Source organism: Muntiacus reevesi, chromosome 9 (assembly GCF_963930625.1).
Source record: "Muntiacus reevesi chromosome 9, mMunRee1.1, whole genome shotgun sequence".
Lineage (NCBI taxonomy): Eukaryota > Metazoa > Chordata > Mammalia > Artiodactyla > Cervidae > Muntiacus > Muntiacus reevesi.
In genome coordinates, this window is record NC_089257.1 from 11,665,947 (window position 1) to 11,678,701 (window position 12,755).

The 12,755-nt window shown below is 37.6% G+C and overlaps 1 protein-coding gene across 1 annotated transcript; it reads right to left on the minus strand.

The window, feature by feature from the left end:
- Positions 1 to 7,236: 7,236 nt before the first annotated feature.
- LOC136175002 (olfactory receptor 4C15-like) lies at positions 7,237 to 8,172 on the minus strand. Its single transcript, XM_065945295.1, has one exon. It carries the CDS (start codon positions 8,170 to 8,172, stop codon positions 7,237 to 7,239), a length of 936 nt encoding a protein of 311 aa, XP_065801367.1.
- Positions 8,173 to 12,755: the final 4,583 nt, after the last annotated feature.

Genomic DNA, 12,755 nt, shown 5'->3' on the forward strand with positions numbered 1-12,755 from the left:
GGGGAGACAAGCCCCAAATAGAGAGGATTGACTGGCTGATATTTATGCTCCTTGGGGGGCATAGGTTTCCAGGAGTGATGTTATACTATTGACTCTTAAGCCAGAAAGTATATGATACAGACATAGTACTCCCAGACCTGATTTACCAACAAAATGGATGATAGAGATCAGGGGCAAAATATTAAACTTGGATAAGAAAAAAAAATTAATAGTATACAAAACCAGAAGTTAAACCTACAGAGAGAACAGGATGTGGTTCACAAGCAGAAACATCAAAGCAGACAGCAGACATGAGGAATGGGCTTGTACCCCCACAAAGATGACGGAACCTGATGTTGTCTCTCTGAGAGATTGGTTAAAATAATACAGATTTTGCCGGGTGCTCATTCTGCCTATTCCCCTAAATGTCCCACTGGAACACATTTATACTGTCCACAATAGAATGAACATTTTCTCTTTTCCATCAGTCCAATTATACTTAAACTCTGACAGAATTAGCAGTTGGCATCTTCTGCTCTTTGTCATCTTGAGTCAGACTTTGTTGCACCATAACTTTCTCATGGCCTGTTTGACTTCTGCATTCCTCAGAGTGTAAATCAGAGGGTTGAGTGCAAATCAGAGGGTTGAGTAAAGGTATCAAAATAGTGTAAAATGCAGCCACCATCTTGTCCACTGGACATACAGTTAGAGGGTGAGCATATATGTATATACATGGTACAAAGAATAAGGCAATAACAATAACGTGGGAGGCACATGTGGAAAATGCTCTCCTCCTTCCTTCTGTGCTACAGTTACTCAGAGAATGTAGAATGAAAACATAGGAGATTAGCAGCATATGAAACTCACCATGCACATGGCCCCACTGTTAAACACTATGAGTAGGTTGATGACTTAATTATCCACACAGGCAAGTTTCAACAAAGGTTGCATATCACAGAAATAGTGATCAGTGGTATTGGGGCCACAGAAGGGTAATCTCAAAACCAAGAGAAACTGTACTGAAGAATGGGTACAAGACCCCATCCAGACCAGTCTCACCAGTGGCCACAGACAGGCTGACTCATGATGGTTGTGAACCGCAGGGGCTTGCAAATGGCCACATAGCGATCAAAGGACATGAGGACAAGTACCAAGATTCCCATGCACCCAAAGAAGTGAAATGCAAACATCTGGGTCATGCGCTCATTGTAGGAGATGGCTTTCTTCTCAGATACAGAATCTACAATTAGCCTAGGGGCAGTGGTTGTTGAAAGACAGGCATCAGCAAAGGATAAGTAGAAAAGGAAGAAAGGCTCTGAAGTGTCTGGCCATATCGTACGGTCATCACAATTAGGAAGTTTGCCAACAGAGTCCCAAGGTATAGAAATAAGAAGGTAACAGATACTACTTTCTCCTTTAGTAGATCCTGTGTTAACCCAAGCAGAATGAACTCGTTCACACTGCTCTTCTCCTCCATGGTTATGGTGAATATAGAACAGACACAGCTGAAAAGTGGTTCATCTGCAAAAAAAGAGTTGGAGAAATGATGACTTGGCAATAGCAGTTTATTTGCATCCAGAATTGCAACTTTTAGAGTTCTAATTTCATCAAACATATAATTTAGTGTTTCTCAAAGTTTTCATAGACTATACTCACTCAGGATTTTTTTTTTTAATGTTGACATGCTTTAAACATTGGCATTGATTCAAGGTCTTCTTACGGGTTGCCAAGATTTTTTTGTAGGGGAAAAAAGCCCTCAAGTGGTTGAGGGCACTCTGCCATGGTCTGAGAACTAGTGAATTTGCTTTATGATCTTGATAAGATCATTTTAATGTCTTAAGGCTCTTTCTTTATATGATAGAGAATCTAACAGATACATTATTAAGCATATGAATACACATATGATACATATATATGCATATAACATGTATGTACATCAATTACTGATAATAATATCCTTACATAATTTATAAATAATACATTTGGAGATTCTCTCCTGAGTGAATACATTTGTTTATTTGAACAACAGCTTGCACCCATTGTTCCTGATCTCTTCAGTATCTTTCTTGGATTATACTAAAGAAAAAAACTTATTTTTCCATCTTTAGGTTCATTGCAGCTATAACTTTACCTTCATTGCCGGTTAGGGTACATGAGATATTTGAACAAATCATTTAGGCTAGCAATAATTTTGAAATTGCTATACATTTGATATAAACCATTACATTCATTAGATGCATGCTAGTAAATTTCAAATTCTGTGGCTCCAACCTGTTATTTCACTTCCTATTTTTCTGTAACCTGTGTACTATCCTCCTTCATATCTGATTCTCCTACCAATGTCATCTAGAAGATTGCATTCTTTCCATTTTTATCACTTTAATGTAAGTTTAAAAATGTATTTCAGAAATTCAACATAAAAATACACCTCCTTGCTCTCCTTTACTTTTCCTTATATGCATATATCTATATAATTTCAATCATGTTATTATATTTTCTGATTTTCTGTTTTAATTTAAAAGCCTTTGCTGTGTAGTTAAACTGTATTTGTAGTGTAATTATCTACTTAGCAGTTATAAATAAACATGATGTCAGTCACTCAGTCATGCTTGACTCTTTGTGACACCGTGGACTCCACCAGGCTCCTCTGTCCATAGTGTTCTCCAGGCAAGAATACTGGCGTGTGTTGCCATTCCTTCCTCCAGGGGATCTTCCCAACCCAGATATCAGCCCAGGCCTCCTTCATTGCAGGCAGATTCTTTACCAGCTGAGCCACCAGGGGGGCCCAGAATTAACACATCAAAATTTTAAAAATCTTGAAATATAAATTCTACCATTTATTCTTTATTTTTCCAAATTTTCATCTAATTAAAATATTTTTAATAAGCTCTTCTCATATAGCTTGTGCTTATTTTAATAGTTTCATCAAATATATGCCCAGGAGATTCATAATATAAATATCACTATTTTAAGTCAACGTCCAACTCGTATGATCACATGGACTATAGCCCACCAGGCACCTTTGTCCATGGGATTTTCCAGGTAAGAATACTGGAATGGGTGGCCATTTCCTTCTCCAGGGGATCTTTCTGACCCAGGAATCGAGCCCACATCTCCTGCATTGCAAGCATATTCTACCACTGAGCCACCAGGGAAGCCCGTAATTATTGGCACTATTCTCAAATAATCTTTCAATTTGGTTGATTCAATATTTATTAGAAATTTAATTAGTGTATGGATACATCTGCATAACAAGGTTTCTGGAGCTTTCAGTGTATTATAGATATATATGTATGTATATACACACAAATGTATATGTGAAATATTTTATATACAAATTAGATCATTTTCCATTGTTTCTAAAACTATAACTGTATGACACAAATTATAAATAAAAATTTAACTTCAGCACTACTATATTTGCTTAGTTAACATAATTAACATTATGAAATATATATTTTAATTAGCAATACAGTATAACATATTTGTATATTTTAATTTCTTCTATTTCATTTGTTTTGAATTTTGTATGCTTTGTCTAATCTTTTATATCTTTAAGTTTTGAGCTCTTTTTTCAGCATTATGCAATAAACTCTATCAGTTTTACACTCCTGTTTCCATTTTAGTGAATCATGCCTTTAAAATTTAATGCCAAATGAAACAAATTGTAACATGAATTTTGATGTACACTTCCTCTTTATGATTAATCATCAGTTCTCTAGTGACTCAATAACACCATCAACTCAGTCATCAAATGTGTACTGAGAACCTACTCATATCTGGTGTCAACTTATAGGGCATGAAAAGATGTCCTCCTCCTCCTCACAACAACGTTGGAGGGATGCCATTTCTCTATGTAAGATTCTTAATCATTGAAAACCACACACAACTCAGTGATATGATCTTTCCATATCAGAAAGATCCTGGAAAATAAATTGATTGATTGTTAAAGGTTTAAACATGGGAAGTAAGTGAAATTATGGATTTAACTGAATTAAACTGCAATTTCCAACAAGGTTCTCTGAAAATTAAATATTCAAAAAGTTTATAAAGTGTTTCCCTAAGTAAGATAAATATACTAATATCAGTAAGTCAAACTGTTTAACTCTAGTAAAGTTACACATCTAAATACAATTAGGTTTTCCTTGCAGTTGAGCTAAAATAATATTAGTTCACTGTGAGAAATTAGAAATATCACAATAATTGCAAACTCTGATTGGGTGTTTCAATTTTCTCTGATGATTATTAAAAAAAGAAAGTAAATCAATGATCATTTAATTCTAATACATTAGGTTTCCAGCAGGGGATAAAAACAAAAAAGAGGGAGCCCTTTGCTGTGAAAAGAGGGGCAGTTAGGATAGAGGAGTGACTAAACACTTTTAGAATGGGAGCATGCATTACGTCAGGATAAATAGATGTCCCCTTCATTAAAAACTACACTCTCCCTAAATCCAAACGTTTTAAGAGATAAGTTTTGGGTAGGTAACAGACAACCATGAAATCCAGTTCAAGCAATTCTATTTTATTTTAAGTAAGCGAAGAGAAGATTTGGAGACATAAAAACAGGAAGCATCATTGAGAAGGTGTGTGCATCAGGCCAAACCAATACTCCCTGAGGACTTCATTACTGAATTCAGCCATTACCTCCAAGCTTCTCTGGATTGCCCTGCCTCTTTGACTTGGGAGGGCGTCATGGTGACAGAAGGCCTTTTTACTTCCTTGATCCTTAAATGTTCCTTTTACCTACTCAAATGTTTACTAATTCAAAAATATTGGGTACCAAAATTCTTCCATTCTTCCTATATTAAATAAACATCTGCCTCTATCTCCTATGTTCCATATATATATATGATTGAATAAGATAATTCAGGATAAAATATTCTTGTTCCATAATTTTGTCTTTCAAACAAGTTTTTGCTTGTGTTATTTCATTTGACCTACACTTTTTTTTTTTTTGCGAGGTAACTGGCCATGTGATTCATCCATTTCTATTTACAAAGCATGACCTGTGATACAGTGTTTTAATTAAGGCAGTTAGGCTAGAACTAGAAAGGGATGTTACTACGTAGCCTCTCTCTCAGCATTCACCCTACATGTCATATAAAATATCAACTCCTAATCATCATGTAGATTGCATCTTAGAAAAGAGAAATCATGAGTAATGAGAGAAGGATGGCAATTAATATCTTAAATTTCTTTCCTGCCTCCAAAACCAAGTTCATTAAACTGCATGCTGAGGCTGATATCAAAGCAAAAGAAAATAAAGATCTAACTGGATAACAGTGAAGAGGAGGAAAGAAGCAGGCTCATGTAGTCAGAACAGGAGAGAGGAGTGAGCAGGTACCAGGGAAAGAAGAGTCGGGGATGGGACATAGAAAGACATAGAGCGGGGAGGAGAGAAACATCTTAGAGAAAGTCGTTTAATCCGAACGCTCATCCCACAGTTCAGCTTCTTTCTTCCTGAACAACCACGCCTTCACTTACCCCAATTAAAGAGAGATTGTTGCTGTGTGTCATAGCAAGGATTGTCAAGGATCTTGAAAACCCAGGTGTGTAGAAAGTGAAGCCCAATTTCGTACTCTGTCCCAGAAACATCAGCCCTGGCCATAAACTTTGAGCCAGGTGCTCCCCAAGGTAGAAAGTTCTGCCAAGCTGGCCTTGACTCAGTGTGTTGCATCCTCTGTGGGCAGAGATGCCTTTGAGAGGCAGTTCAGTTGTGTGCTGAGACCAGGAACGCCCAGGAAGCCCGAACCACCATATTCTTCATTGGGAGAAACACTCCCCAGGAGCTCTAGCATTTGTTAGAAGATACACTGAGTACAGATTCCAAGACATCAGTGTTTAGGGCTCAGATGGTAAAGAATTCGCCTGCAGTGCAGGAGACCTGGGTTCAGTACCTGGGTTGGGAAGATCTCCTGGAGGAGGGCATGGCAACCCACTCCAATACTCTTGCCTGGAGAATCCCATGGTCAGAGGATCCTGGTGGTCCACAGTCCATGGGGTCACAGAGTCAGACACGACTGAGAGGCTAAGCACAGCACAGAAGAAAATATTTCAGACAGATTGAGAAACTTATCTCTTTTCTTACAACCAAACAGATGACTTCCAACAGAGTGTATTTTTCATATCTTCAACTCTCATTGACTTAGAAGGTGAATTACGTGACACTTGAATAAAACACATAAACTATACTTCATTGAGATTTATCATTGCCTTCTATCACAAGTGATGATGGGATGTAAAGAGTTTATGGAGAAGGGAACACTTCATGTAGCCATAATTCACACAGCTCCTTCCTGGAAACACTGGGTCAGACAGAACAGCAAGGTCTGTAGTGGAGCAGAGAGGGTGCCCTGAAAATGGAGTGAATTTCTTACTTCGGTTCTTGGAAACTTAATTGGAGTAAGCTCTTCCTACACTCTGAAATATGTGTGGTTAACTACTCTTATTCACGTTACATGAAAGTTTTAATTGGTTTCTCTGGTGGCTCAGACGGTAAAGCATCTGCCTGCAATGGGGGAGAGCTGGGTTTGATCCCTGGGTTGGGAAGATCCCCTGGAGAAGGGAATGGCAACCCATTCCAGTACCCTTACCTGGAAAATCACATGGACAGGAGAGCCTGGTAGGCTACAGTCCATGGGGTCACAAAAAAGTTAGACACAACTGAGCGACTTCACTTTCACTTTCAAAGTGTTAATCATAGTTATCATCAATATCAAAGGGCTAATATCAGCAATAATTACAGTTCTTTGTCAAATTTGAGATATTAATATGTCTATGTTTTTCTTTCTATTGTTTATTTTTTTTAAATAGAGTTGATTTGTAATATTTAGTTATTTTCAGTTGTACAGCAGTGATCTGCATACATTAATCTGGGCAAAAAGTTCATTGGTATACAAATATAGTTATATATGTATAAACCTAATCTCTAGGACAATTCTGTCTTCCCTCCAGAAATATTTCCCAAGATATCAAATTAGTAGCAAGAAGTGAGAGTAATTTTTTTCATTCTTTTTTGACTTTTAGATTTTAAGTAAGCATAAAATTCAAGTCTTCTTAATTTTCATTTGAGGATATTGAATTGTCAAATCAGAGTCCATAAGTGATCTAAGAACAAAAACTAAATTATTTCCTGGAACTTATGCTATTTTTTATAATATTACATTACTTTATCCCCTGTCAAGCAATCCTCATCCATATAAAATTTTTGTCTGATTTGATTAGAAACTTTGAATTTTCTATTCAACTTTAAATGTTTTATTTTTCATTAGAAACCATCATTACCCTATTCCACACTTTCCTCATGGCACTTTTCACTTCTTTGTTCCTGAAAGTGTAAATCAAAGGATTGAACAAGGGAGTTAGGACAGTATAAAATATGGCTACCATTTTGTCAAAGGAGAAAGAATATGGAGGTCGTACGTACATAAATATGCATGGGATAAAGAACAAAACAACAACAGCAACGTGAGATCCACAGGTGGAGAGGGCTTTCTGCTGCCCGTCAGAGCTATGGGTTCTCAGAGACAGCAGGATGACCACATAGGAGACAAGCAACAAGGAGAAGATTAAGATGCAGAAAAGCCCACTGTTGGTAACTACCAAGAGCCCAAAGATGTGAGTGTCAGTGCAGGCAAGCTCCAGCAGCGGGTGCAAGTCACACATGAAGTGATTGATGACACTGGGGCCGCAGAAGGGCAGCTGGGAAGTGAAAAGAACCTGTATCATGGCATGCAGGAGGCCGCCTGTCCAGGCTACCGCCATCAGGAGGGCGCAGAGTCTGTGGTTCATGATGGAAGAGTAGTGCAAGGGCTTGCAGATGGCCACATAGCGGTCATAGGCCATGGCGCTGAGGACGACCACCTCCACCCCAGCAAAGAAGTGCTCAGCAAAGATCTGGATCATGCAGCCTTTGAAAGAAATGGTTTTCCTCCAAAGGAGAGAGTCCACAATCATCTTTGGGGCAATGGCGGAGGAGAAGCACGCATCCAGGAAGGACAGAAAAGTCAGGAAGAAGTACATGGGGGAGCCCCGGAGTGCTGGGCTGCTACTGATGGTCACCACCATCAGCAAGTTGCCCCCGACAGTTGCAATGTAAATGAACAAAAATACAACAAATATTATTTTCTGCACGGTTGGATTCTGTGAGAGCCCCAGGAGGACAAATTCCATCACAAAGCTTTGGTTTTGCATAATTTCCAGTGAAAAGGTGAAAGCTACCACAGTGAGCATGTAGAATCTACAGAAAGAAACAAGACAAATGTGTCTCAGACCAGTTTGAGGGGTCATCAGTCATCAACAAATTGGTGCTTCCATGTGAAAAATTAACTTATGTTCTTGTGCTTGTTTTATCATTGAGAACACAAAGCTAGAAATTTGTTGAAGGTGCTAGGGGGATACCAGGAAGAATTGAAGTACAGATAAATTATTAAATATTTTAAGACAGAGCTTCAATGTAGGAGAAGGATAGGGATCCACCTGTGGGGATAAGAAATAGTTGTTATCTCAACTGCCAGCTCTAGTCATATGTTAATAGTAGTGGTTTCCTGGAGTGAATTGTGAGAAGAGTGCTGAAGCCACATCCATGATCTGAGGAAAGGAAAATTGCAGTTTATTGGTCATGCCTGCCATGTGCATGGATGTGAGAAGCGGGGGGCAGGGGGGTGTTGCAAGCTGTCCATGATTAGGTGACTTCCTTATCTACAGTTAGAAGGAGAAATAAGACAAAACTGAAGAGATGCTTGGATCATGGCTATTCCCTTAGTTATTTCTTTAAAATTCTAAACAGAATTGAGAGTTTAAAATCAACTAATTCATTCTTTTAAAAAGAGAATGATCATTGGGAACACACCTTGCTGAAGACTAAGACATAATAAATTTCCATGTGTTAAGTTGGTTTTCTCTTCACTCATTATTTAAAAACAAGAATAGAAGCTGACAAAAATAAGTAATACCTACTAATGTGTACTGTTACGATGACTAAGCTAAATAATGCAAGGGAGCAGTTCAGAGTTAAGTGGCTAAGAAACATTCCACGTTAGATCTTATTACCCAATTTTACTGGTAGGAAGTCCATGCTTAAAGAGATAGAATTAAAGAAATAACAGATGCTGGCTCTGTATCTTAAGCCAGAACCTCTGACTCCAGCATGGAAGTGACTGACTACAGGGAAAGAAGAAGTGTTTTGTTTTTGTTTCTGTTTTTTTCCTATCAAGAGCTTCAGAGAAGGACGGGCTTCTCTAGAGTCTCCATTCACTGTAGAGGTTATAACCTTCTGATTTCTGTGTCAAAGTTTGACTGATGCTTCTTGATGAAGGACACAGAGCCAATGATTTAGAATCAGAAGGTAATGGTCCAATTATTTATAGATGCAAATTGACAATAACCACATAGGTAAGGATTAGAAACAGTACGCTGGCTATAGCCAGAGCCTGAAGCTTTATTAATTGATTGCTAAGTATTTATTCAATGTGGCCCAATCAGATCAAGTAATACTCACCAGTGTGTATCTGTTTCAAATGTATATGACTTACTGTAATGTAGGGAGATTCACATATAACCTCCCTACTCATTTCATACAATTATAATGAGGGTCAAATTGGAAAATGTGAAATTGCTGCTTATGATAAAATACCCTTACTGATTTTAGTGACTCTTCTCCCTCTTAAAAAGCCAGACAGCTTACCCACAGAAAGGCCAACTTTTGGCTTCATTTCTTATATCAGGACACGTTTGAAGAATGACTGTGTCCTTCGCTGTTGTTTAGTCGCTCGGCCGTGTCTGACTCTGTGACCCCAGGACTGTAGCCTGCCTGGCTCTTTTGTCCGTGTGATTTCCCAGACAAGAACCCTGGAGTGGGTTGTCATTTCCTTCTCCAGTGGACCTTCCTGATGCAGGGATCAAACCCACGTCTCCTGCATTGGCAGGCGGATTCTTTACCACTAAACCACCAGGGAAGCCTGATTGTCCTTCCTTGTGCATCTGAGAGGTTCATCAGTCAGGGGGCCAGTGAGTATGTGTGTGTGTGAACATATACATACGGCCTATGCTTGCTAAATAGGGAAGTAAAAGAATAATTGGGCTCTCTGAAAGAATTAAAAATGAGTTGATTTTTATGAATGACACTGACAGCTAACAAAAATGATTGAAAATATGAATAAAACTAGCACGTATACAGACATACATGCAATATGTCTTTTTACTTAATTTAAAACAAATTGTTTCCAGGATGCCAGACATTCATAAGCAGCACCTGTGCCCTGAACTCCATATTCAGCCGTGCCATCAAGTGAACAAGAACACGAAACAAACCTTGTAAGATCACTGGATCCGTGAATGACTGTATATTAGAAAGTAGAGGCTGTTAATATATGTGGAGCCAATGAAATGAAATAGAGACATCAGTTCCGGAGTCACAGAGACCTAGGTTCAAATTCAAGCTCTTGTGCTAAGTTATATTATGTGATAAGAAAAGTTACTCAAAATTCTCTAGAGTTCAGATTCTCTGTAACTGGGTATTTTAGCAACACCTATTGATAAGGTTCTTGGAAGAAACAGATAAGGCAATACTGATATTGATAAAACCATGAATGCAGTAGGATGCACTGGAGAGTTGCCGTCAGTGAGAAAACTCCCAGAGCCTTTGACACAGAGCAGAAATGACAGAGCTTTTACTCCTAATTTCTGCTTTCCCATGATCTAGACTTACAAATGTCTTCACTCATCCTTTTACATGTTCACAAATATAAAATATCTTTATTGGTTGCCACAGTGAAGATATGGTATCATTTAAATGTGCAGCACTTTTAAGTCTTTAATAGCTCCTGAATATAGCTTTATAGTCTTCAGACCCTCATGTGTGCGTCTGTGGGTGCCAAGTTGCTTCAGCTGTGCCCAGCTCTTTGTGACCTTATGGACTGGAGCCCGCCAGGCCCCTCTTGTCCATGGGATTCTCCAGGCAAGAATGTCGGAATGGATTGCTGTGCCCTTCTCCGGAGATCTTCCCGACCCAGGGATCAAGCCTGCGTCTCTTCTGTCTCCTGGACTGGCCAGGCAGGTTCCTCACCTTTAGCATCACCTAGGAAGCCCAGATCCTCAGGAGCCCACTTCTTTTTCAGGCAGTGTCATTGAACAAAGAACATCAGATAATGCAAACAGTGGAGAGAAAGAGCAAGGCTCTCTATTAATCTAACAAGGAGATCTTAGGCTCTGTATGTCCCTAATCTGTGAGGTTTCTAAGAGAAATACTATTTTAGAGTCAAAATGCTCATTAAACATGAACAAATCAAACGGCTCTTTTTTCAATATAAAAGGAATTTCCAAAATTACTGTTAATACTTAGGCAATGGAGAGGACAGCGTCCTCAGAGCTTATGATCATGAGCTTTATGATCAGAAATCATTTAAAAGGTACTTAAATATGCTGTGCTGTCCTGGATTGACCCCTAGAACAGAAAAGTGATAGAAGGGGAAAAGTTAGTGAAACATGAATAAAATCTTGTGCTTCTTTAAGAGTAATACAGCAACATTCATTCCACAGTTTTGACAAATGTGCTACTAGTAATGTTAGATGATAATTATTAGGGGAAAATAACCGAGGAGTAGACAGAAACTCTATAGTATCTTGGCAACTTTTTTATTAATCTAAAATTATTCCAAAATGAAAAGTTAATTAAAATAATATAACAATTGCTCACTTTCCAATATAAAAAAATCTAGAAGCTACAGATTTATAGTCATGTGTCCCTGAAGAAACCACGAAGCTTCTGAGTCCTTTCCCATAAAATCGAGTGACATTTGTTCACGCTGCTGACCTGTGAGTGTCAAATAAGACAGTTACTATGAACTGCTTTTCAATGTATAATTCAACAGGGAGATGTGTAATGTTGATATAAACTTTAATTTTAAATAGTATTTAGATGTACAAAGTGCACTGAAGAATTGAATCCATCATAAAAACAAAACAGGTTTCTAAGTCAGGTTTTTAAATAATGACGTCTTCTAAATTGCAACGAAACAGCTTCATTCATATTATCTAATTGGGAAATGTTTTAGCAAATATTTTTAGAGGCATAAAAATCACTATATTTCTCATATAAGTAACCCCAACCCTAAAAATTATTCTAAAACTGAAATGAAGTGATATAAGTTTTATGGAAGATGATATTTCATTTATAAAAAAATCAGAAATATCTAAAATGTTGAAGAAGATGTTTATGTAATTCAGTCTAATATAAATTTATAACAAAATATGCTATGAATGAAACACTAACTAATAATATAAAGACATACTTAGTGAAGAAGTTTTGCAGCATGTTATATGAAAAATTATAGCAACCCTACTCATCTATACAGACATCCTAATTTAATTTTTAAAATCAAGAAGAGAATGTATGAAGATAGTAGAGACTTTATTTTCAAGATGCATTTTGATATAATTACAAGAAAAATTAACATTAAAAATAAATTTTAAAGCCCACAACATCATATTATTCATCACCTAAGTATTTGTTCAGGAAAAGATGATGTTTGAAGATAATTTTATTACTTATCTCGTGTAATTAATTTGTACTGGTGGAACAAACATGCTAACATAACATAGAATCTTGTACTAAAAGTATTTACCTGCTGTAAAGAATCCACGGATAGCCAAATCATAGGCCTAGCCCTCCCTATCAGTTTTAACTACATATATTTCTCTTGGAAACAGCTTGCTCTGTTCACATGTCTGAGAGAATGTCTCACGGACTTCCCTTTCCTGACAGCTGTATTCTTCAG